We start from the raw sequence: 26,151 nt of genomic DNA on the forward strand, positions 1-26,151 counted from the left end.
CAAGATCCTGCATACTACTGTATAGCACTCCAACTACATGCCAGGTAGGTTGCCTGGTTATCTTTTGGCAGGTGTTACGATCTGTGTTTTTGTGATGTAGACTATAGTTAGTTTTGTTTCATGTTATGTTTTAGTTTTTTTCTTAACTTTTTTTTCTCAATCTTATTTTTGCCTTTTTTGTTTTTGAAAATAGATTTTCAAGATAAATTGAAATGATCTTGATTTTTTTTTTGGTATCACAAAAACCTGGCATTTGAACAGGGGTGTGTAGACTTTTCATATTCATTGTAATATTGTGGCCGGTGAGCGCATGTCAAGTACATATATCTTCCCTTTTAATGCAAGTGTTGCGTTTTGATGGGAAACTAGTCAGTTTTTGTGATGAAATAGTTTCACATACACACACGCACACACATAGTGTTGTTGAGCTGCAAATAAGGAAGTGTACTATGTCTCTGACCTTTGTGTTTTCACAAATACACACGCATGCACACCTGCACCACACAAGAGTAGCAGCAGACAGGTGGGCAGGTGGCCTGAGATGAAAAATCCTGAGCTCTATTTTTATTTTTACGGCTGTAGTGAAAGACTGTTTATTTATTTGTGGAATTACAATAGACAGTGATGATATTTTCAAGCCGACCTGCGCAGAAAACAACACAATGGAGGCTCACTGAAGATTCAAAGACATTCAGATTCGTGCTATGTGTATCTTTTGATTTCCCGTCTCATTTACAGCAAAACAAGGAGGAATTCCGCCTTTGTCAGCTCTTCTCGTTCCTGTTGGGGCTTTCACTGTTTTGTGAAAGGAGCTACAATAAGGAAGGAAGAGTGAGAGACAACGAAGACAGACTCAGAGAGCGATAGAAAGGAGGGGAGAGTGTCAAGACGTGCTCAGTTGCGTTCAGTAGCAGCGGAGAAGAGGACGTTTTTATCTGCTTTTCTGCTCGGTCGTGCACAAGCTGAGTCAGAGGGGAATAATAAGAGCAGGTAACTTCATTTAGATACAAGGGTGCACAGTCTTAATAACAGGAAAAGTCATTCTCGCTTCTTTTTCAGATTTAAGTGTATTTTTTTTGCATAATGAGATCTAAAATTGTGCAGGTGCCAGGCCCCTTCACCGGCCTTGACTCCCGTTGTCTTCTCACCCAGACGCTTTGAGGGCGACATCATGGTTCGGTGAGTGGACGTCGCCGAGTGAGCCTTGTTGGGCAACGATGACAACTTCTCTCTTTCCATTCCTTCTTCTCTTTCTTCCCCTCAGCTGCTCTGATTCTGCTTCATGTGATTTGTGGTGTGTTTGTTTTTAAGCAGCCTTCCCCAAATATAATGTCCAGGACCCATTTTTGTGGGTCTTTTTTTAGTGGGTCACCATCATAAAGCAGGGGTGTACGCATTCTTCATTAAAAGGGGTTGTACCAAATCCATGTCTGTTATATATTTAAATAGAATAGAATGTGACACAATAGGTGAAATAAATGCCTTTGTTGCAGAAGCAATGACAAAGTGTCAAACAACGATGAACGGGCCCTTGCGCCCCTTTTTCATGGCTAATCCTCAAAATTTTCATTTGACACCATGCGCCGCCAACATTAGATGGCATGATTTTTTGGGTAGGTTTTAGATACGGAATAAGATCAAAAAGGCAACGCAACAACAAACACTCACAAAAAAACAAATGAGGTCCAGGTATGATCCATATATACCCATGCCATTTCTGCCATCGTTTTTCAACCAAATCTTTTTGGAGCCAACAACATCAAGGAATTCTTTAAAATAAACCATGGATAGCTATCTTGCCTCTCTGAATCCATTGCTGTTCAGACAAGTTCGCGTTCAGACATATTGGTTGATTGGATTATTTATTTTGAACATGTAAGAAAGTGACGTAGAATAACAACTAAACAGACAAGAAGTAAACAAAAAAAATAAAAAAATAATAATTTTACACATTGAAAAAGGAGTAGGAAAAAGTAAAACTTATTTACGCCTACCACTATCTCTACTTCCTACGTACGCTGCTTACAGTATGTCGGAGTAAGTGCTGTTACTTAAAAACAAAATCAAGTAAAAGTAGTCCTCCAAATAAATACTTGTGAAGTTAAGTATTTAGTGAGAAAAACCTACTCGAGCACTGACTAACTGGTGAGTAACTTGTATTTCATTATGTATTTTTATTCGGTGCATGAACGTCAAATAGATAAATATAATCATAGGGATGTATAAATATAGGAACGTATAAATATAGGAACGTATAAATATAAATAATAAAATGTTGCACCGTTTGATGCCCTCTGTTATAGTTTATCATACGCCACTCATATTCAGTTGTTAGCCTGTTTGTCATTTTTCTTGTGTTGTCAGCAATAACCTTTCTTAAGACAAGGCTGTGTGGTTGTTTTAAGTACTCAACATGTAATTCTCTTTGGTTTTATATTGACAGTAAACTTCAACTGAGCGCAGTAATAATGAGCTTGAAGCCTCTTTTTTTCTGGTAGCCATTCATCATCACTGCCACTATCATCATCCTCATTCACCTCACATACCTCAAAGGGTATGTGCTCAACTACCCTGGAGACTTAACACATGCTACATACTGGAGGTCCAGCACAACTAAGACATGAATCATTCCTCCCATGATGGAACTATCCATCCATTTTCTGAGCCGCAACCTCCTCACTAGGGTCGCGGGCGTGCTGGAGCCTATCCCAGCTGTCATCGGGCAGGAGGCGGGGTACACCCTGAACTGGTTGCCAGCCAATCGCAGGGCACATACAAACAAACAACCTGTCACACTCACAGTCACACCTATGGGCAATTTAGAGTCTCCAATTAATGCATGTTTTTGGGATGTGGGAGGAAACCGGAGTGCCCGGAGAAAACCCACGCAGGCACGGGGAAGACATGCACACTCCACACAGGCGGGGCCGGGGATTGAACCCGGGCCCTGACGCTCTAACCAGTCATCCACCGTGCCGCATGATGGAACTAATTTGCTCAAAATATATATATTCCAAAAATGTACATTCTAATGGCATCAATTAAATGCTCTTTATCACAGATAAGTCTGCAGGTAAAGACTGACTGTATTAGTTAGTGCTTGACAAATGTATGTAGGCATGAATATTAGTGCTTCCTTTCAACGATGTGTGTTGAAACATTGTCTCCATTGCATGATTTCTGACAGTTTTAATCTGGGCGTTATTAAATTAGTTAAACTCAATCATTTAAACCCTGATAAAACATTAGCATTTTAAATTCATACGTGTGAAATTTTAAATGTAGTAAATGATTAAAAACCTTACAGGATTTTTGATATATCAAGCGTGCGTATGCCAAGATCTATTTGGAATACCAACTTCATTTAGTCAGAGGAAACTAAGAATGTGAATTTATGGCTCAGCAAGATTCCTAGGATTTGGTGAGGCGCAAATGAATTACATTTGTAAGGAACAGATCCTGTTTCGAGAAACTTGTCATGGATAGGGTAAATTGTACTGCGCGTCAACATCTCAAACTGGTCCTGAACTGCACTTGGGGACAGAAAAACATCTTTCTGAGCGGCAATTTTGTGGGCCATGGGAAAAGGGAATAATTACCAAAACTGCAAAGTTTAAGCTGTCAAATACTGATGACCTCACCTGTCCGAATGTTACCAGAAACGAAATAGAAAAAAGGAAGTGTATAGTAACTTTTAGGACACCCTATTATGCATTCCGACATGCTTGGTCTAAAGTCGATTACATCATTGACGCAAACTGAAGCTTCACTGTCAATAAGCTCTTGTTTTGCTCGCATTTGGCCACGTTTTGGCTCAATGAAAGCGGCCTTTAATGCAAAGTCTATCAATAGGCTGTCATTGTTTTGCCTGGTTTTAAGTGTTTAGAATGACAGACAAGGATCTACTCAGGTTGCCAAGATTCCAAACAGTTACCTTTCTACACGTACAGTAAATGTCAATATGGTGTGTGTGTGTGTCTGTGCAGGTGGTTCCACAGAGACATCACAGGCCTACAGGCTGAGGACTTGCTCAAGACTCAGGGTATTGCTGGCAGCTTTCTGGCTCGACCCAGCAAAAAGAATGTTGGGGATTTCTCTCTTTCTGTCAGGTAAAAATCCCGCTTGAAATGCTTCTTTTCTCCCCCACTTCTGAAACTCTCAATCCTAACATTTGCTTGTTGCTTCACTTTAATGTTGTGGAAGCATCAAGAGAGTGCAATTGTTGCAGCTAATGTATTATTCTGTTTAATGGGTCATATTTTTAATAGATTTAGAGGATGTGATTTTTGACGTCTCTTGTAAAATATGTTCTACGTTAATTGCGTAAATTAAATGCGTACCTGCATTTATAAGCCATTTTTTTTCATCCGTCAACATATTAAATGTTTGTTGTTTTCTTTGAGACAAGCACTGTGAACATAAAATATGAAAATGAGTGAATTGCAATTTACTAATAATGAATAGAGTATAAAGTAATCAAATGTTGCACTTCTATACTAGCAACACTACCAGCCAATAGTTGTAAGAAATACATATTCAGATATGTATATTAAAATAGTAATAATGCATAATAAAATAAACAGTACAGTGTGTGTGTATAGTGTTTAACATTAATTAGACCACCTGTCATAAAAAAACGAGACCATGCATTATCATTAAGTGCTTTAGTACTGACTCTTTCAATTGCTCTTGATGTTTCAAAATTCAAGTACTTTAACTTCCTTCCCCTACTATTTTTTTTCTGTTGGAATGCAAGTAAATAAGTATGATTTAAATAAATGAAAACAATAATGTGCTCTTACCACTTTTTTTTTTAATTTTTAATTTAATTTTTTTTTTTTTTTACATCCGTACATTTTCATCAACATTCATGGATAACATTAATCATGATATTTTAGCATTAAAATGATCATTTTAACAATTACAGAAGCATGATTTTGGTACAACAATACATTTGGTAGTGGTCTAATACATTTGAGGGCAGGATATATAGTATAGAAAACATATACAAATATTAGCTTTATTGTCCGAAGCTATAAATATACTGTAAGGTAAGGTCCTGAATACAAAAGTACTGAAACAAATTAAGCATTAGTTTTTGTTTTTATTACCAACTACTATTGTGCGTGAAGTATTTGGACTGCATCATTCGTTAAAGTTGAAGCGTTTTGTTTTGATCCCGAAAACTTTTTTTCTGACAAAAACATAGAATAATATACTTGTGTAAATTTTACAATAGAAAGTTCCTCTCTAAAACGACGGCCTAACAATCAAGAACTACCAGAAAGCAAAACTTTTTTTAAAACACTGTGCTTTATTACGTTCTACCCCTGCTACTAATGCTAAATGTTTCCATTGAATATAATGCTACACCCTTTACAATTAATTTTACTTAACTTGTTGAACAGTTTTAAAACAAAAGGACTTGTTTGCTCATCAGGGTGGGCGAACAGGTGACCCACATCCGCATCCAGAATACGGGGGACTACTATGACCTCTACGGCGGGGAGAAGTTCGCCACGCTGTCTGAGCTGGTGGAGTACTACACGGCCGACAACGGCATCCTGCAAGACAATGACGGCACAGTCATCGAGCTCAAATACCCACTCAACTGCTCCGACCCTACCACCGAGAGGTTCGTGCCTAAGTTTTATGCCACTTTCCTAATGATTTCCTACTAAAATCTTGCATTTTGAATTCAACGAAACATGCAAAGCAGACAAATTCAGTCAACCCTGGCTTTGTGTCTATGTTTGTGAAGCTACAGCTATACATTCAACAACTGCTATTTTTCATTGATTTATTTTGTCAAGATAAAAAAAAAACAGCAATTCATTAATCCAGTGTAAAATTTCCCAGTATTTGCCATTTGGCAATATCTATTGATGTTGTTTATGAATTCAAATCGAATGTCAAGCGTCTTAAATTTAGTAGAGGAGTCTAACCCTTAAAGCAAGAGTGGGTAAACTTTTGCGCTCGAGCACCATATTTGATTTATAAAACGGACAATTATTGCACACAATAAAATGTTTTTAACGCTGTATTAATCTATCATTAAGGGTTGATGGATTTCATGAAAATTGACACAAAATGACTTTGCGGTCAATTCCATATACACTAGTTTGCTCATGTTTGTCAATTATGGGGAGTTGATCTACGTTCACACAGATGTCTCCCTTGGGCGGGATTATGATAATACATGAATAAAAATAATGAAATAAACAAATAGAAGTAAATAATAAGGCAATAATTATATTAAAAAAATAACAATTATGCTTTATTTTCCCGATTTAGTTCATTGATTTATAAATAACTAAAACTAATAGCAACAAAATAAAAATGATTAACAGTGCTGATGCTTCTATACTGGACATTTAAAAAAAACATGCTCAATCTGGTCACCAAAGTATACATTTGTTAACTAACATGAAAACAAAAAAACACACACACACGTTCCCTCACTCATACATGGATACATTTAAATTACCCCCATGAGTTATTGTTAAATGTCCTTGGGTCCTTTGAAAGGCATAATATAAATCAAAGATATTAGTATTATTAATTACACTCTGACAAAATGAGCATTGATAACTTTATAAATATATGGATACATTTAAATTACCCCCATGAGTTATTGTGAAACATCCTTAGATCCCTTGAAAGGTGTAATATAAATCAAAGATATTAATATTATTAATTATTCTGACAAAATGAGCATTAATAACTTAACCAATATTGTGGCCTGTGTGCATTCCCAATGGCTCTTGTTGCACATTTAATTTGTATAGTCATGTCATTTATATGATTCAGCATGAGAAAATTGCTGAGATGGCAAAAGCACTCACACTCTGTACTTGGGTATAAGTGTAAAAAAAAAAAAAAAAAAAAAAAATCGAAATGTGATCGGTTAATTCTGATCACAGCCATATCCCCAATTTGTAACCAAGTAACTGTAACTAGGCTTTACACGATCAGGATTTTTTGGGCCGATCACCGAGTTTAAAAAAACGATAACCGATCACCGATTCGATCACAAGATGGAGGAATCTGTCTATTTAAATGACCTGTTCATTTACTGTATATACTTGTTAAAAAAATTGTACTTACAATAAATAATGTATCTTTGTTCCTCTATTTATGCCAGTGAGGCATAGTGAGAGACAGAAGAAATGAATGGTCTTCTATTAGATGGCAGGAAGTACATACAGTAATTAATGTATCCACTTTTTGTGACATTTTTGTTTGTTGGTGTGCCGTGAGATTTTTCAATTGTAAAATATGTTCCTTTGCTCCATAAAGGTTGGAAATCACTGTTCTATTCAGATCGTGTAATGTTTTAACATTAGTTTAAATTATTGGTAATTCTTAACACAGCCACGTCCCCAGTTATAAGAGGGTGTGGACACTTATGCAACCACACTATCTTAGTTGTTCATTTTTACTTCCCCTCTTGGACAAATAAAACGTTGTACAGGTTATAGGTCACATTACTGGTGGGAAAAAAAGTGTTGAAATGATTTATCGTCGTATATTTTTTTCTTATCGCAAAAAGCTGACATTTGAACATGGGTGTGGAGACTTTTTATCCACTGTACACAGTGCTCGTACCGAGAAGAAAAAAAATCATTACGTCGCATGTTGTTCTTTGGGGAAGAAAAAAAAAAAGTTAGTTAATGATAATATGCGTTTTTTTTTTTTAAATTAGAGAATTTTGAACGCCAGAATCGGGTGGTTTTTAGTCTACTTCTCACCAATGCTGAACTGCAAGTAGTGGTTTCTTTTGTCCATCCTGATATGAAAATACACTTGTTCTTTCAATCGTGTGTGTGTGTGTATATATATAACACTCGATTCAGGCTGGTAACGCTAGCCCCCCCCCCCGCTGTCCTTCTCTCTGTCAGTTGTCTAACTTCCCTTTTGCCGCTGCGGTTGGAAACTTGACATTTTGACACTCGAAAACGATGGCCAGACCTTCCTCGCTCGCCTTCCTCTGTTGCACAGTGAGTCGTGTCCTCACTGTCTTCCTCCTCGCGCCACCCTTTGCTTCATCTCGGGAAATTTAGCTCTGGATATGATCTGCTTTTTTTAAATCACGTGTTTAGCGCATCCGGAGTGACAGGGATGTTGCACTACTAATTTGTGCTATATTTATAATTGGCCCTTTAGTAAGTAAGTATGTTTTATTTGTATGTAGCTCTTATCATAGACTGTACTCACCAAGTGCTTTATTTAGTTAATACACAAATACAAACATACCGGGTTTACCGGGCATTAGCCAGCAGTTTCTCAAGCCGCCTGGGAACCGCATTAACTGATTTCACAAGGAACTCTTGTGGGACGGAAGACATAACTTCTCGTATTCGCCCTTCAAGTTCTTCCAAAGTCGTTGGTTTGGTAGAATAGACTTGCTCCTTTAATCATGGAACATACACAAAAAAAATTAGAAAAATATTACAACATATGAATAAATTATAAGTATTTTAAAATAGGGAGTTACTTTTCAATCACCCTGTATATACGTACAGTGGTACCTTGACTTAAGAGTGCCCCAACGGGTTTTCCGAGTTACCACAGTTCAGTGTCACTTGGTCAGTTTTTTTGTCCCTTTGTGTTGCAAGCCAAAATTTGAGGTACAAGCGAGCTTCTTGTATGCAACTGCTCGAGTGAATAATATTTTTATTTTTTTTAAATGGAGCAATTAAGGTACTTCGATGCCCTTGCAAGCGGACAAGTCGAGTTTTTTGAACGGGACAAAATGTAAAACACACAAATACAAAATGAAAAGACTCACAAGGAGCTGCTGTCGGCCACAACTAACATCCATCTCCATCTCCTTGATGTCACTCACTAGGTCACGCCCCTTAAGGACACACATCCAACACATGAATACTACAGTACGTACCGTACAATAATTACACTTTATATAACGAGTTTATTTCTTACCATTCTCCTTTTACATTCATTTTTTATGATGCTTTTTGCAATACAGTGCTATTTTTCTTTATTTAAAACACATTGTGGTGGTTCTTTGAGGGGCTAGAACGGATGAATGGCATTTCAATTCTATTAAATGGGGAAAATTTATTTGATATGCAATGGTGCCTAAAACAACAATATATGCCATATGATGTCCATTCAGCCTAATGCTAGTAAACAATGCAAAACGCCGTAGAAGGGATTGCGAATAGCATCAGTGCTGTGGTGTTATAACCCTATATGCTATGGATATTTGAACACAAATGGTATTAACACACATAGACATATAATGCAACAATACTCACAGGCATATATTCTTAATCCTCTGCGAAGAACAACTAATATTACTATGTGGCCAAGATGCACACAACAAGGAGCAGCACAATGTCCATTGAATTGTGGCAAACAGTTAATTATTTACATTCTATTCAAGTATGTCATTGATGTATGTTTTTATAAAGTACAATATTATAGCGTGCCATTTTTCCTTATATTGTTATATTATATATTGTTGACATTTTTTAAGAGGGCGGCACGATGGCCAGGTTAGCACATCTGCCTAAAATTTTTGAGGACCCGGGTTCAAATACGGCCACGCCTGTGTGGAGTTTGCATGTTGTCCCCGTGCCTGCGTGGGTTTTCTCCGGGTATTCCGGTTTCCCTCCACGACCCAAAAACATGCAGGCTAGGTTAATTGGAGACTCTAAATTGCCCGTGGGTACGAATGATTGTTTGTTTATGCGTGCCCTGCGATTGGCTGGCAACCAGTCCAAGGTGTATCTCGCCTCTTGCCCAGAGTCAGCTGGGATAGCCTCCAGCACGCCCACGACCCTAGTGAGGATAAGCGATATGGAAAATGGATGGATGGATTTTTGAGGAGGCTGCAATGGATTAATGGCATTTCCATTCAATTCAATGGGGAAAGATGATTTGAGATAAGAGTGTTTTGAGTTACGAGCGTGGTAACGGAATGAATTAAATTTATGTGGAAGTGTCACTGTATACAGTTCATACAATGGGGAAAACCGCTTTTTCTTTTATCTGTAAAATGCTCAATGTTACATATGTTTGATGCATGGAGAAAAAAAATGGTGTCTGTGGGGGGGGCCTCATAGTTTGTGGGGGTGGGAGGTGCGGGGGGGTGGGGGGGGGGGGGGCACAGGACTAGGTTGTTTGACAACTAAAAATACTTTGACCTCTTTAGCCACGAAATCTGTTATCATAAATTTTCCGACCGCAAAGCAGGAAGTTTAGAAGACGAGTTAGAGAACTGGGTCTAAAATTAAGCCCAACCCAGCAGTGTACATTCACTTACACGCATGAGCGCTTGCACACATGCACGCACACACACAATGAAACTAAATGTAATTTATTTGAATAGCAGGAACAATGTGAACAGTAAGTAAAAGATTAGTGGAGGATTGTGCAGTGCATAAAAACACATCTGTTTTACATACATAGTTACTTGAAATGTATCAAATATAAAAAAACAACAACCTAAAATGCAACAACCAAGGCTAAAATAGTGTGCAGTTACAGTTATATTTATGTAGTAAGACATCTTCAAATAGTAAACTGTTGTTTTATCTAATCTTATATTTATCTCGTGTAGTTTTATAGACAAGAATGGTAAAAGGTCTTTGTTAAATTACTAAAATCCAGTTTAAAAAAAAATAGTAACAATACATACGTCAATTCTGCAGACTAACAATAAATAAAATCAATAATATAGAAATATTACAAAACAAAGCGAGTTGGGGATTATTATAATTGTCCTTAATCTCACCTAATTTATAAATCCTCTTTGTCTGAGATGATCTCGTTTTATTTCATCTCATGTCTTCATCTCCTTGTATTTCATCTCACCTAACCGTGATTCTTTTCTCATTTGACCTCAGGTCATAGCTCATCTCAATCTCACCCATCGTTGTATTTAATTCCACCTAATATTTTTCGATTTTTCACTTCAGTTTACTCATCTCATTTTAACCAATTTCATCTCTCATTTCATTTTATCTCACATTACCTAATGTCATTTACTTTAAATCCACCTAATTTTACCTAATCTTAATTTTATTCTGATAATTTTTTTCTCATTTCCTCCTTTATTTCATCTCATCTCATTTTATTTCCTCTTTTTATGTCAATTTTACCCCATAACATCTCATCTAATCTCAATCTGCATAACCTGATCTCACCTCATCTCATGTAATCTCACTCACATTTCAGTTCACCTTGCCTAACCTGATTTTACCTCACCTAATTTTAAAAAAATCATTCCACCTGATCAAATTTTATTCTCATCTAATTTTATCAAATCTAATGTAATTTAATTTTTTTCTCATAGATCTCATCAATTTTACCCCATGTCATCTCTTATAAATCATCTCAATTAACATTACTTTAATCCCAATCCCACCTCACATCATCATAGTGTATCTCACTTAATCCAATTTTATTTTAGCTCATGTCATCTCATGATTTTACCTCATCTCGTTACATTTAGTCTCACCTCACCTTGTTTTGTTTTATTTTATTAACACCAAAATCACCTCACCTCTTCTCATGTCCAGGTGGTATCACGGCCACCTGTCTGGTCCAAACGCAGAGAAGATGCTGAATGCTCGGGATGAGTCGGGCACCTTCCTGGTCAGAGAGTCGCTATCCAAACCGGGAGATTTTGTCCTGTCGGTTCTGACGGACGAGCGGGGCAAAACGGGGGCGAGGAGGGTGTCCCACATCAAGATCATGTGTCAGGTGTGTGTGTGTGTGAGATTGTCAGCATGTTTTTTTCTTTTTTTCTTGATGTATTGTTATTTTTTTCTTTTTAGAATGAGCAGTACACTGTGGGAGGCTCTGAGATGTTTGACACACTCAGCGACTTGGTGGACTTCTACAAATTTAAAGGCATCGAGGAGATTTCTGGGAACTGGGTGCACCTCAAACAAGTACGCTGGGCTTCAATTGTAAAGTACAGTATAATGATAAACATAATACCTCCAAGAAAAATTTACATATTTTTTGATAGTTTATGGAGTGCAGAGATGTTTACAAAGAGATAAAGTGTTAAATGTGTGCATCCCGGCAGCCGTATTACTCCACCAGAGTGAACGCGGCCGACATCGACCGCCGAGTGAAACAACTGGACCAGACCACAACCATGCAGCAGGAGGCCGATTGCGGGAAAAGCAAGGCGGGCTTCTGGGAGGAGTTTGATGTGAGTCAAATCTGTAATCATCATCATAATTATCATCATCGTCATCATCATATTGTTTTCTTTCTGCCTTCTGGCTGCGTAATATTAACTAATAGCAGTGGGCTGCCATTTTGTGGTGTTGACAAGCATGCACACTCGGTCAACACCTAAGGACAATTTAGAGTCTTCAATGAACATGTCATGCATGTTTTGGAATGTGGGAGGAAGTCAGATTACCCCCAGAAAAGCCACGCAAGCACAAGAAGAACATGTAATCTTCCACACGAAAGGCTAGAGCCTGGATTTGGACCACCAACCTCAAAAGTGAGGCGGATGTGCTAATCACTCATACGCCAAGCCGCTGACTTATGAATCCAAAATGCACAAACTAAGCGTTTGTTACTCTATATTCAAATTACAAAAGAGAAACTAACAACTGTGTGCAATTGTGTATTTAAAAAAATAAATAAATTTGAATTAAAGAAAAACAACTAAGGAACAGTTGCAGGTTTCTCACTTAAACCAGAAAAACAGAAGTAACAAAATGCATAAAAAAGAAGAAGAACGGGAATAATATGATATGTAGGGATGGGAATTGATTCTCTATTGATTCTTCATGGGTGAGGGAATGAAATAATTAAAATGGGTTTGTTTTCTTTAACTCTTTATCTTAAAATTTCGACAGAAGTTATGTCTTTGCCATAATCTGTAATGTATCCTTATGGGGGGGGGGAAGAAAAATAGGCCACTTAGAGAAGTTCAATGCAGTTTGTCCTTACTTTATAAAATATCAGAGTGCCTGTGGAAATTGTTCAGTTCCACTCTTATTGGGCCAGAGAAAATGAAATATTTGGGTTTTTTAAGACCAACTGAGGCAACAACTTTAAACAGTGAGACTGAGAACAATTAAAGGAGTCTTTTTAAGTTTCATCTGCAAGGATATCAGCTCTCTTTTAATCCACCAGGTAGAAATTTGTAAGTTTCCCAAAATACGACATTTGGGAATATTTACAGTAGTCCTTTTGCATTCAACTTGATCCAGAATTTAATTCAGACATTAAACAAATAATTGTTTTGTTAAAAGAAGAACATTTGATCTGGTTTTGCAAAATACTTTCCACATGATTATAGAAACCCACTTTTTTGAAAGTGCCTCCTCAGAGGCACACCCGAGAGAGGTGAGCGTCAGAGTGGCCTCGCCAGTATTCCACAAACATGTCAGTTTCATTTAAGACACTAAATTGTTCATATTATAGGTGTGAGTGTAAATGGTTGTTTGTCTATATGGGGTTGTTGTCCCTAAAAGAAAGAGCACTATAGCAACTCCTTTTTTTTTTTTTAATTTAAAAAAAAAAAAATGTATTTTAAATTTTTTTTTACAAAATTTGAGGAAGTTCTACATTATTGTTTTAGACATGAGTTGAATGAATAATGTATTGATTTCAGTCAAGTGACTGAAAGTTTCGTTGCTGGGGCCATTATAAGTGCACTAATTTGTAATATACTTTTGACTACCACTCAGGCTCTTCAAAAGTTGGAGGCAAAGGTGAAAAAGAGTCGAGAGGAAGGCCAGAGACCAGAGAACAAGACCAAAAACAGATACAAGAATATTCTTCCTTGTAAGTCTCATGTTTAAGCCATTTCATATAGAGTGGTGCCTTGAGATAAGAGTGACCCATCTTATGAGTTTATCGAGATACAAACCGTTGTTTGGTAGATTTTTTTGTTTTGATTTGTGAGCAAAAATCTGAGCTCAGAGCGCTGTTTGTTGGCAGTGAACTCAACTTACAACAAGCAGCAGTTTGGCAGACAGTGGAAAAAAAGAAGCTTCAAGCTGTTTATTGCCACTCCCAGTTGAAGTTCACACTCTATTAAACATAAAATAAATTACACATTGAATTTCTAAAACAACCACATAGGTTTGCCTTAAAGTCTGTTTTGCTTAATTCTTAAAAAAAAAAAAAAAAAAAGTTACAAACATTTTGCAAAACTGCATAGACGGTCTTATGAATGTGATCGGTGTCGCAGTGTTTTAACTCTTTAAGCAGCGGATATTTGAACAAACGGTGGCGCAACACATGGAGAGAAACAATATAACAATACTCACAGGCGTATATTCTTTATCCGAAGAACGGTAAATATTACTGCAGCTTACTGACTGTGACCACACTGTCTCCATGTACAACCCCAATTCCAATGAAGTTGGGACGTTGTGTTAAACATAAATAGAAACAGAATACAATGACTTGCAAATCATGTTCAACCTATATTTAATTGAATACACTACAAAGACAAGATATTTAATGTTCAAACTGATCAACTTTATTGTTTTTAGCAAATAATCATTAACTTAGAATTTAATGGCTGCAACACGTTCCAGAAAAGCTGGGACAGGTGGCAAAAAAGACTGAGAAAGTTGAGAAATGCTCATCAAACACCTGTTTGGAACATCCCACAGGTGAACAGGCTAATTGGGAACAGGTGGGTGCCATGATTGGGTATAAAAGGAGCTTCCCTGAATTGCTCAGTCATTCACAAGCAAAGATGGGGTGAGGTTCACCTCTTTGTGAACAAGTGCGTGAGAAAATAGTCGAACAGTTAAAGGACAATGTTCCTCATCGTACAATTGCAAGGAATTTAGGGATTTCATCATCTACGGTCCATAATATCAACATTTAGTGTCCTCAGTTCCCAAACGTTTATTGAATGTTGTTAAAAGAAAAGGTGATGTAACACAGTGGTAAACATGACCCTGTCCCAGCTTTTTTGGAACGTGATGCAGCCATAACATTCTAGGTTAATGATTATTTGCTAAAAACAATAAAGTTTATCAGTTTGAACATTAAATATCTTGTCTTTGTAGTGTATTCAATTAAATATAGGTTGAACATGATTTGCAAATCATTGTATTCTGTTTTTATTTGTTTAACACAACATTGGGGTTGTACAATCGTATATATGTATTATGATGCCCCCAGGTGGCCAAGGCATGCACACCAGAAGGTGCAACAAAAAATGTGGAAAAAACTGTTAAATTCTTTACACTCTATTTAAATATGTTATTACTGTTTGTTTTTATTAAGTACAATATTATAGAGTGCTATTTTCCATATATTGGAAAAGACTACAAAGGTTGTTTTTTTTTGGGGGGGGGGGGTAGGCTGTAACCGATTAATGGCATTCCATTCATTTCTGTGGGAAAAGATGATATTAGATACGAGGGTTTTGAGTTCCACCATGGTCGCGGAAAGAATTAAACTCGTATCTCAAGGCACCACAAAAAAAACTATCACGGATTTTCACCTATTGCAAGTGGGTCTGTAATGTATTCCCCGTAATAAATGGGGGTTGACTGTACTGATCTTGTAGCCCTGACCTGAAGTACAGTAAATGTTTTTAATTATTAATTTCAGTCAATGACACCAGAGTCACCCTGCAGGACGCTGACCTCAATGTTGTGGGGTCGGATTACATCAACGCCAACTACATGCGAGTACGTCCTCAAATCCTGCCAGGCTTCTCTGTCACACAACTTATAAGGCCCAAGTAGAAAGCTGACCCTGCGTTACCTGGTCCGCTTTGTAGAACACCTTGTGGGAGTCGGAGAATCAGAAAGTTTACATCGCCACTCAGGGTTGCCTGGCAACGACCGTCAACGACTTCTGGCAGATGGTGTGGCAGGAGAACACCAGGGTCATTGTCATGACAACGAGGGAGGTGGAGAAAGGGCGGGTCAGTCTTTTTCCCAGAATGTAGCAGTGCTGATGGACAAACATTCACGCCAATGCCAATTAGCATTTTTGAAAGTATTCTTTGCATTCCTCCGCAGCCACTAGGGGGCATGTTTTCATGCTCTCTCAGGTTTTCTGGTTACAGATTAACCAAAAATCTAGACCTCAGTTTATTTTTAATGAATTCATTTTGAATGTAAATGCATAGTTATTTGCATAATTATATATATATATATATATATATTATGAAATGTTTTTACTTGCATACACTATATTGGCAAAAGTATACACTCACCTTTTCTAGTATTTGGGATGTGTAATTCCAATGAAATTGGGACGTTATGTTAAACAAATAAAAACAGAATACAATGATTTGCAAATCATGTTCAACCTATATTTAATTGAATACACTACAAAGACAAGATATTTAATGTTCAAACTGATTAACTTTATTTTTTTTAGCAAATAATCATTAACTTAGAATTTTATGGCTGCAAGACATTCCAAAAAAGCTGGGACAGGTGGCAAAAAAGACTGAGAAAATTGAGGAATGCTCATCAAACACCTGTTTGGAACATCCCACAGGTGAACAGGCTAATTGGAAATAGGTGGGTGCCATGATTGGTGCATGAGAAAATAGTCATACAGTTTAAGGACAATGTTCCTCAATGTACAATTGCAAGGAATTTAGGGTTTTCATCATCTATGGTCCATAATATCATCAAAAGGTTCAGAGAATCTGGAGAAATCACTGCATGTAAGCGGCAAGGCCCAAAACCAACATTGAATGCCCGTGACCTTCGAGCCCTTAGGCGGCAGTGCATCAAAAACCGACATCAATGCGTAAAGGATATCACCATGTGGGCTCAGGAACACTTCAGAAAACCAATGTCAGTAAATACAGTTCGGCGCTACATCCGTAAGTGCAACTTAAAACTCTACAATGCAAAGCAAAAGCCATTTATCAACAACACCCAGAAACGCCGCCGGCTTTTCTGAAAAGTGGAAAAGTGTTCTGTGGTCCGACGAGTCCACATTTCAAATTGCTTTTGGAAATTGTGGACGTCGTGTCCTCCGGTCCGAAGAGGAAAAAAACCATCCGGACCGTTATGGACGCAAAGTTCAAAAGCCTGCATCTGTGATGCTATGGGGCTGTGTTAGTGCCAATGGCATGGGTAATTTAGACATCTGTGAAGGCACCATTAATGCTGAAAGGTACATACAGGTTTTGGAGAAACATATGCTGCCATCCAGGCCCCTGCTTATTTTAGCAAGACAATGCCAAACCAGATTCTGCATGATCTACAACAGCGTGGCTTCGTAGTAAAAGAGTGCGGGTACTAGACTGGCTTGCCTGCAGTCCAGACCTGTCTCCCATTGAAAATGCGTGGCGTAAAATACGACGATGATTTGCTAAAAACAATAAAGTATATCAGTTTGAACATTAAATATCTTGTCTTTGTAGTGTATTCAATTAAATATAGGTCGAACATGATTTGCAAATCATTGTATTCTGTTTTTATTTATGTTTAACATAAAGTCCCAATTTCATTGGAATTGGGGTTGTAACTCCCAAATACTAGAAAAGGTTTTGGTAAAATATGGGACATTTAAATGCCAATGTAAATAAATAACCACATTGAAACACCCCAATAGTTTTTTATTTTTTTAAAGAATTGAATCTAAATAATATGTAGCTACTGCTAAAATGAATAATAATTCAATATTTCCGTGTATATTGTCAGTCCCACTTTTTGGGAACGTGTTGCAGCCATAAAATTCAAAGTTAATGATTATTTGCTACATTAATTGAACATTAAATAGCCTGTCTTTGTAGTGTAGTCAATGAAATATAGATCGAAAATGATTTGCACATGATTGTATTCTGTTTTTATTTGTGTTTAACACAACGTTCCAACTTTATTGGACTTGGGGTTGTATATTCACTTGTAGAATCACATTAAAGGCCTTTTCATTCTCTACTTTCCAGGCGCCTGAAAGCATGAAATCTAATCACTGCACTGACTCCGTTGGGATTAGATTTAACATAGTAGTAGTAGTAGTAGTAGCAGTAGTTGTAGTAGTGATCTAAATGTCTCATTGATGAAGTTGGAAATGTTAAGCCTTCAGGATTGCAAAAAGACGAATGCATGTGGCAGAAATTGTGCATTTTTTTTGTAGCTCATCCCAAATGTGGTATGTATGCTTGATTGTGTGTGCAGAATAAATGTGTTCCGTACTGGCCCGAGAGCGAGAGCTCTAAGGAGGTGGGCCGCTACGTGGTGACCTCCAAGTCGGAGTGGGAAGCAGCCGGTTACAGAGTCCGAGTCTTGGAGTTGACGCTCAAGGTGGGCACCGCGCGCCTCTGACCTCGCTGCCCTGAAGTGAAACTTACATTGTCGCCTTACGTCAACAGCCCAAACATTCCCGCACCGTGTGGCACTACCAGTACCTGAGCTGGCCTGACCACGGCGTCCCCCAAGAGCCCGGCGGTGTCCTCAGCTTCCTTACACAAGTGAACGCCAAACAGGCTGAATATCCCGCTGCCGGTCCGATGATCATCCACTGCAGGTACACGAGTCCGGGAGACCTCAAAATGGTGTGTCTCTAAAGCAGGGTACCGTGTGACCCAGCTATATCGCGGCTCGTCATTCATTGCCCCAATATATTTATTTATTTATTTTTAAGCAATCGTTCATTATGGGTTTGTACAATATTCTGACTTTTATGCCCTAAAATGTGGGAAAGAAAAGCCACAGTTGCCGATGCACTTTTCACAAGTTCAGTCCTGAAACTCGGGAACAGACAACATCATCATCACTTTTGAGAGCTGAGACTATAATTGCTCACAGAGCTTTGTGCAATCAAAGAACAGATGTAAGATGGGAACAAACCGAGGATAGCTTTGAAGTTGAAAAGATGCCAATGATTTAGCCTCCATATGGCAAGTGAGGGGCAGCCCGCCGTGACTCATAATAAACGCTGATGTGTTAAGGTTTTACAATTTGTAATAAAACAAAGCGCGCTGTGATGTGCAGAGTCTAATGTGTGCAGACAATGGGCAGGTGCATTCATGTGCAAAAGTCACCATAATCAAGTGCAGGTAAAAATGTAGCAGGGACCAGATGTAATATGGCTTCAAAGGAAAAACCAGACTTCTGAAATAAAATCAACACCAGATTTTTAAGAAAGTAATTGACATGAGGTTTAAAAGAGAGCAAAGCATCAATCCAAACACTGATATACTGAGAAAAACATCACCTTTGTTTTGCGAGCATGTATCGCCAACTTTAGCTCTCAAAGCTGGTTCGAGAATAAAGCTTCTGAGCTGGAGGGATCAGCGCAAAAAAACTAGTCTCATCTGCATAAAAATTAAAATTGGCTCAATACACACCTACATTATTGAAATACAGAGCCGTTGCTACCATCTTGGCCAGATCACTCTGGAAGAATAAAAAAAAAACAAAGAAGTTTTAAATCTCAATGATTTTTTTTACCTGGTTCAATAAAGGATATTGATGGAGAGAATATTAGTGAGTATAAGATAGAGCCCAGGCGCCGCGGTGGACGACTGGTTAGCACATCTGCCTCACAGTTCTGAGGACCGGGGTTTAAATCAGGCCTCGCCTGTGTGGAGTTTGCATGTTCTCCCCGTGCCTGCATGGATTTTCTCTCGGTACTCCGATCTCCTCCCACATTCCAAAAAACATGCATGGTAGGTGAATTGAAGACTCTAAATTGCCCGTAGGTGTGAAAAGTGAGTGCGAATGGTTGTTTGTTAATATGTGCCCAGCGATTAGCTGGCGACCAGTTCAGGGTGTACTGCGCATCTCAGCCAGAGTCAGCTGGGATAGGCTCCAGCATACCTGTGACCCTCGTGAGGATAAGCCTTAGCAGATCACAAACGAAGAAGTTCAACGAACGAATCACTCTTCAGTACAGCAGTACATTCAGTTCAATTAAGTCCCTCCCCTGCCTGCATGGCGCTGCCTGACGCTAGCTGCTCATTGGTCATTCACTGATGTGAGTGACAATGCTGGTGTATCGCAAATCACATGGTAGTACGTTTCATGAAGTCCCACCCCCGCCTCCACGCTGGCTGCTCATTGGTCATTCGCCGAAGATTCAGAAGTAAGTGAATTAAGCAATTCCGTTTCCGCTCCCAGCTGACTTGTTCGCCTCACAGTGACGGGCGGCGGCCAAGCTCAAAGAATGAATCATTTCATAGAATGATTCAGTTCAGTTTGTTCACTAAAAAGATTTGTTCTTCTGAACGAAACGTTTGTGAAAGAAACAACACTGTTATCCACAAAGCCTAAGCTATTGTTTAACACTTTCATGGTAGCGGGGATTGTGCTTCGATGCTGTCTGAAACCAGATGTTCAGATAAAATAGCAGTTTTGGCAAGGAATTCCTTTAACTTTTTGTTTACAGGCATTTCTAGGACCTTTGTGAGAACTGGTAACTGTGAAATCGGTCTGTAGTTATTCAGAGCAGATACATCATCGTCTTTTAGTACAAAGAGCACAGAAGATGACTTCAAGAATTTTGATCTCATTTTCCGAACAGATTGGGGAGGAAAGAAATCACACCCCACAGGACGATCGCTCAGGATCATCTTTTAGAAACATCTGACTATCGCGCCTTTGCTTCCTTTTATTGGAAGAGAGGAAGAATGCCCAAATGCGTCTGATTGTTCCTTGCTTTAATGAGGCTGCTTTGAACTTTTCTATTCTTGTAGTTCCTATCTGCATATCAGGGATATTATGTAGCTTTAAATGAACTGCTATACTAGGTGTGGTCCAATATTGTGAAAACATTCCAAAGCTCTCGAGTTTAGAAATCTTTGTGAATGCATAGAGGTTTAAGATTAAAGTTCGTAGTTTTAAGATTAGTTGGACAAAAGGTTTCGAGTCAACTGACATTTTATCCTTGCGGACTGTTGCTGCTTGTGTGTGACGCGAGGAGTATGAAGGCCTGTTTTGTGACATACGTGTTTGGGAATGCATGCATGTTCTCCATCTCCTGTTCCCTCGTGTTGCACAACAGTTTTCCTTTGAAACAAAGCGACCTTTACTTATGATGTTTTGCCATACGTGCTGTCAATAAACTACAGTGGTTCCTTGATTTTTGAGTGCCGTAGTTTACAAGTTTTAGAGTTTGAGCCATCGGTTGGTCGAATTTTTGCTTTCTCTTGGGAGACAAAATGTGAGTTATAAATTAGCTTCAGATATGCCGCCACTATGGCGAAGTGAAAAATATGGAGCCATTAAGGTACTGTAATGCCCCCATATGGAAAGGAGAGCCACAGTCACCAATGCAGTCACTGCACTGTGGCTGTCCTTGCCCAGAAGAGAACATATTAAAAGAACAAAAATGGAAAAATCATTTTGAAAAGAATCCGCGACTCGGTGAATTCCTGGGTGCCATTAGAGTTGACCCCGCATACGCACGGTCAACTCTAATGGAATTTCAGTTCATTTCAATGGTAAAATTCATATGATATATGAGTAAATTGAATTACAAACTTGTTCACAGAATAAAACTTGTAATTCATGGTACCACTGTACTACTTATTCTGCTTTGTGTCTGTGCAGCGCTGGGATTGGTCGGACGGGCACCATTGTGGTCATTGACATGATCATTGAGACCATCGACACGATAGGTAATACAAAAACTCAACGTTGACTTGATTAGGACTCTTCACCCTCTGACGTTTACCCGTCTCCCTCCAGGTCTAAACTGTGACATCGACATCTCCAAGTACATCCAGATGGTGCGCGAGCAGCGCTCTGGCATGGTGCAGACCGAGGCCCAGTACAAGTTCATCTACCTGTCCGTATCCGAGTACATACAGACCACCAAGGTCAAAGACAGCGCCTCCTTGGTAAGAAGACAGGCCAAACACAGACAGCTAACTGTTTAGGTCAATAATTAATCTACTTGCTTGGGTTTGAACTGACTCGTCAACACGTCAACTTTACCGCTGCAAAATGAAAATTATAACTTGGAAGTCGATTAATTGGCAACCACCTGTTATGGCATTAGAAACATGGACGCCTCACTTAAATCAACAGGTGGTCGGTCGGCGCAGCCAATTAGTAGTGGCGCCTCAAGTGTGTGGAATTTTATAAAAATGAGACCAGTTGCACGGCCACTCTCAAAATATGCAAGTCCATCCTGAAATATAACAAAAGCAGAAGTTCTATGAACGCCCACATGAAAAGGCAAACTGACGAACTGCCTTAAATCCTCACATCAGCCGTCAGCGAATTCACCAAACACCCTCCTGTGAGAGTGAAAACACACAATGTACTGTAACGTCTGCTCACAAAGACAAGCGGCAGTCGATCGACAACCTCTTTATTGTGAAAATGAACGCTTAATGTCGCCAACAACTTGTGTTTCGCTCAAGCCTTCGGCCACAGGGCAAGCTCTTCTTCCACCTTCCAGTCGCCCCACCTCCCGACTCGCTCACCCTTCATGGTCGCACAGAACGGTGGATTTTATAAAACGCAGGTTTTCCACAATACATTATTGCAAAACATTCACTTATCGTGTTTTCCTTTCTTTTTATTATTATATACTACTATTATATCCTGTTGTGAGTAGCAACCCTGCAGTTGTGTTGCGTTAATTGGTGTTAAGAGTTTGCATGTGATTGGATGAGCGAGTGTCTGAATGTGATTGGATGAGTGTGTTGGGGATGGGGTGAGTCCAGCCGAGGTCGGTGGCGAGAGTGAGCGAGCGAGCGAGCGCGCGTCACAGCGAGTTGACAACTGGAATAAATATCAATGATGTCATCGATTGATTGGTATGGATGCAATAATCATCATTTTAGCGTCGACTTGCAAAAATCTGAAGTCGTTCAACAGCACAAATGAGTACAAAAAAATGTACATACAGTATTGTGGACAGAGAAGACCTTCCACTTCATAATTATATGCCACTTTGTGATGGTCGATCCCATGAAATCCCAACGAAAGACATTTGCGTTTGTGATTATAACATGACAAAATGTGGATAAGAGAAATGGCATCAACAAGACAGGAACATACGCTAACGTACAGCGTGTCAATAGGCCTTTGAACTTTTCTCTGCTGATTAGAACCCTACCTCCCAGAGACACTTTTATCAGCAGCACTTCGCGTAAGATGAACTTTGGCCTAAAAAGAAATCCAATAAATAAATTGAACCACTGTGTTTATCTTCTCCTACAGGAGGCTGAGACAGAGTATGAAAATTTACAGCTCAAACACCCCCCGGCGAGCAGAAACATCACAAAGTGAGTGAACGTGCTACCGACCGTGTGCTACAAAAATCCAAAGACATTTTTCACATCACACGGATCCTCCAAAGCTCACACTGAAGTGACAATTGTGACTCTCAGCACTTTTTGAGGGAGGGTCATCATCCAAGTTAACACATCTTCAATATGTGTTCACACATTCATCAGGTTTTCTGTTGTTAACACTACAATTTGTCAACTAATGTCTGTGATTCAGGACTAAGCCTCCCTGCTACAACGTGTAACAGAGATGGGCAAGGTGCACGTTCTTGAAGCCGGTTCACCGTGTATTTACTTTATTATTAAGAGTCCTGTAATATTTGTTGCATTAATCCAGCCGTATTTTCCATGAAATTAGTTAATTGAAGTGTTTTTATTTTTGTATTCATTTATCTTATGAACTAACTTTTTAACTGATTGAATAAAATAGACAAGTAATAGTACAAGTAAATAATTAAATAACAAAGCTACATTTTTTATTAAAATAAACTAGTTTACATTAAATACAAAAACATTTGTATCAAACTTTTCAATTAAATTATTTGTAATTCAAATGTTTCGTTTTTAAAATCAACTATCATACATCATATACCAAATATTAGTGACATAAACCATTTTAATGTAATAGTTATATAATTGTTCATTAATTACAATTAAGTTAATTTTAAATCATAGAATTTAAATAGCAGGAATTATTATTCATTAAATTAAATAATAAATATTTTACATTAATACCCAAAATATTAGTCAAATAAACTATTTCAATTGTTTCGTTAAATAATGGTTTAATAATTATAAATAAATGAACTATAAATAACAACCTTGAAATAAGATGGAATTATTTGCTTAAGATAAAATACGTTGATAAAACAAAACAAGTACCAAATTATTAATAAAATAAGCTATTTTACTTTTATAGTTTAATTCTGTAGGTATTCATTCCTTATAATTAAAATAATTAAAAATAGTAACATTAAAAATTATCCATCCATCCATTTTCTATCGCTTATCTGAGGTCGGGTCGCGGGGGCAGTAGCTTTAGCAGGAACGCCCGGACTTCCCTCTCCCCAGCCACTTCATCCAGCTCTTCCGGGGAATCCCAAGGCGTTCCCAGGCCAACCGAATTGGCCGAATAATAAATTGTGTATTATTATTTTATTATTCTAATAAACTATTTTACATAAAATACAAAATAATAGTAGAATAAATTATTTATTTTGTATTAGATGATTGTTTATTAATTGATAAATGATACAATTAATTTGAAATAATAAAAATGAGCATAAATAATGATTCTATTATTAAACATAAACTATAAATATTTTCTTTGAATAATTATCCATTATCCATCCATCCATTTTCTGAGCCGCTTCTCCTCACTAGGGTCGCGGGCGTGCTGGAGCCTATCCCAGCTATCATCGGTACACCCCGAACTGGTCGCCAGACAATCGCAGGGCACATACAAACAAACAACCACTCGCACTCACATTCACACCCACGGGCAATTCAGCGTCTCCAATTCATGCATGTTTTTGGGATGTGGGAGGAAACCGGAGTGCCCGGAGAAAACCCACGCAGGCACGGGGAGAACGTGCAAACTCCACACAGGCGGGGCCAGGGATTGAACCCCGCTCCTCAGAACTGTGAGGCTGACGGTCTAACCAGTCGCCCACCGTGCCGCCTAATTATCCATTAATTAGAATTAAATCAATTATAACTAAAATTAAAAATGAACAATTATTATTCTATTATTAAAATAAGCTTTATTTTTGCTAAACTAAAAAATATTGGTAAACTACTTTTTCAAATTTTTTTTAATTAAATGAATGGGTATATTTGTCTGTTCAAAAATCCAATTTGTCCCTTGAGAACAAATGTTTGCCCACCCATAGCGGATAAGAACCTCCTCCCTTACATTGTATTTTTCTCTTTGCAGATACCAGGATTTGGATGTGTACGAGAATGTGAGCAAAGCAAAGAATGACAAGAAGAAGCCAAAGTCAGACAAGAAAAGTGGCTCATTAAAGAAAAAATAAGTTTTTTTTAAAGTATTTTTTTAAGTCATCTTGTGTTATTTATGTCGGCCCATTTTGCCTTTCACAACACGAACAAGCGGAAATGCTTCAGCATAATTGGAAGACCACAACACAGTGACGCGCTCAAAATGAGGAAAATACAACTATAACTTTACAGTCACATTTCAATGTGTACTGAACTAGTATTGTACCTGTGCTGTTTTGTTTTACACTTTAAACTGCTACTGAATTCCTCACATGTACAATAAAAATGAACACAAGGAACCACTGAGAATGTGAGTTTCTGTTAACATAGAGTTTAAAGGTCCCGTATTTTGGATATTTAGACCTCCGAGTGACTGTCTAACATGGAGTTTGTATAAAAGTGCCAATTTCATAAAAAAAAAAAAAAATTAAGAAAAAAAATTAATTTTTTCATACAAGTGTCCAGAAAAGGCCCCTCTGACAGCTACTTCTGTTTGACCCAGTTTTGCATCCGCTTTGTCCATATTTGGCTAAGACCACACCCTTTTGGTTGCCTCCGTGCAGAAGACCCACTTATGAGAGCACACGTGTTTGTTATGTTTACAGTGCTGGCTCGAGAGCACGAATTGTGAACGTCGTGTCCTCCAGGCCAAAGGAGAAAAGAACCTTCCAGACTGTTATGGACGCAAAGTTCAAAAGCCAGTATCTGTGATGGTATGGGGCTGTGTTAGTGCCAACGGCATGGGTAACTTACACATCTGTGAAGGCACCATTAATGCTGAAAGTTATATAGAAGTTTTGGAGAAACATATACTGCCATCCAAGCAGCGTCTTTTTCATGCTTATTTCAGCAAGACAATGCTGATGTAACACAGCGGTAAACATGACCCTGTCCCAGCTTTTTTGGAACGTGTTGGAGCCATAAATTTCTAAGTTAATGATTTGCTAAAAACAATCAAG

The 26,151-nt window shown here is 38.3% G+C and overlaps 1 protein-coding gene across 1 annotated transcript; it reads left to right on the forward strand.

The window, feature by feature from the left end:
• Positions 1-477: 477 nt before the first annotated feature.
• ptpn6 (protein tyrosine phosphatase non-receptor type 6) lies at positions 478-25,491 on the forward strand. The gene is made up of 16 exons (XM_061777368.1): positions 478-990; positions 1,105-1,179; positions 3,987-4,109; positions 5,441-5,635; positions 11,550-11,733; positions 11,808-11,924; positions 12,065-12,193; positions 13,695-13,791; positions 15,586-15,665; positions 15,758-15,904; positions 18,126-18,251; positions 18,320-18,474; positions 21,501-21,568; positions 21,639-21,790; positions 23,124-23,188; positions 25,128-25,491. The coding sequence occupies exons 2-16, from the start codon at positions 1,172-1,174 to the stop codon at positions 25,225-25,227; spliced, it is 1,746 nt and encodes a 581-aa protein (XP_061633352.1). The 5' UTR covers positions 478-990; positions 1,105-1,171; the 3' UTR covers positions 25,228-25,491.
• Positions 25,492-26,151: the final 660 nt, after the last annotated feature.

This window comes from Phyllopteryx taeniolatus, chromosome 6 (genome assembly GCF_024500385.1).
Source record: "Phyllopteryx taeniolatus isolate TA_2022b chromosome 6, UOR_Ptae_1.2, whole genome shotgun sequence".
NCBI lineage: Eukaryota > Metazoa > Chordata > Actinopteri > Syngnathiformes > Syngnathidae > Phyllopteryx > Phyllopteryx taeniolatus.

Bases quoted from the DNA above. Each gene is read 5' to 3' on its own strand.
- ptpn6 (XM_061777368.1), top strand. The intron at 13,792-15,585 runs GTAAGTCTCATG...TATTAATTTCAG, and splicing joins ATACAAGAATATTCTTCCTT to TCAATGACACCAGAGTCACC. The intron at 21,791-23,123 runs GTAAGAAGACAG...CTTCTCCTACAG, and splicing joins TCAAAGACAGCGCCTCCTTG to GAGGCTGAGACAGAGTATGA.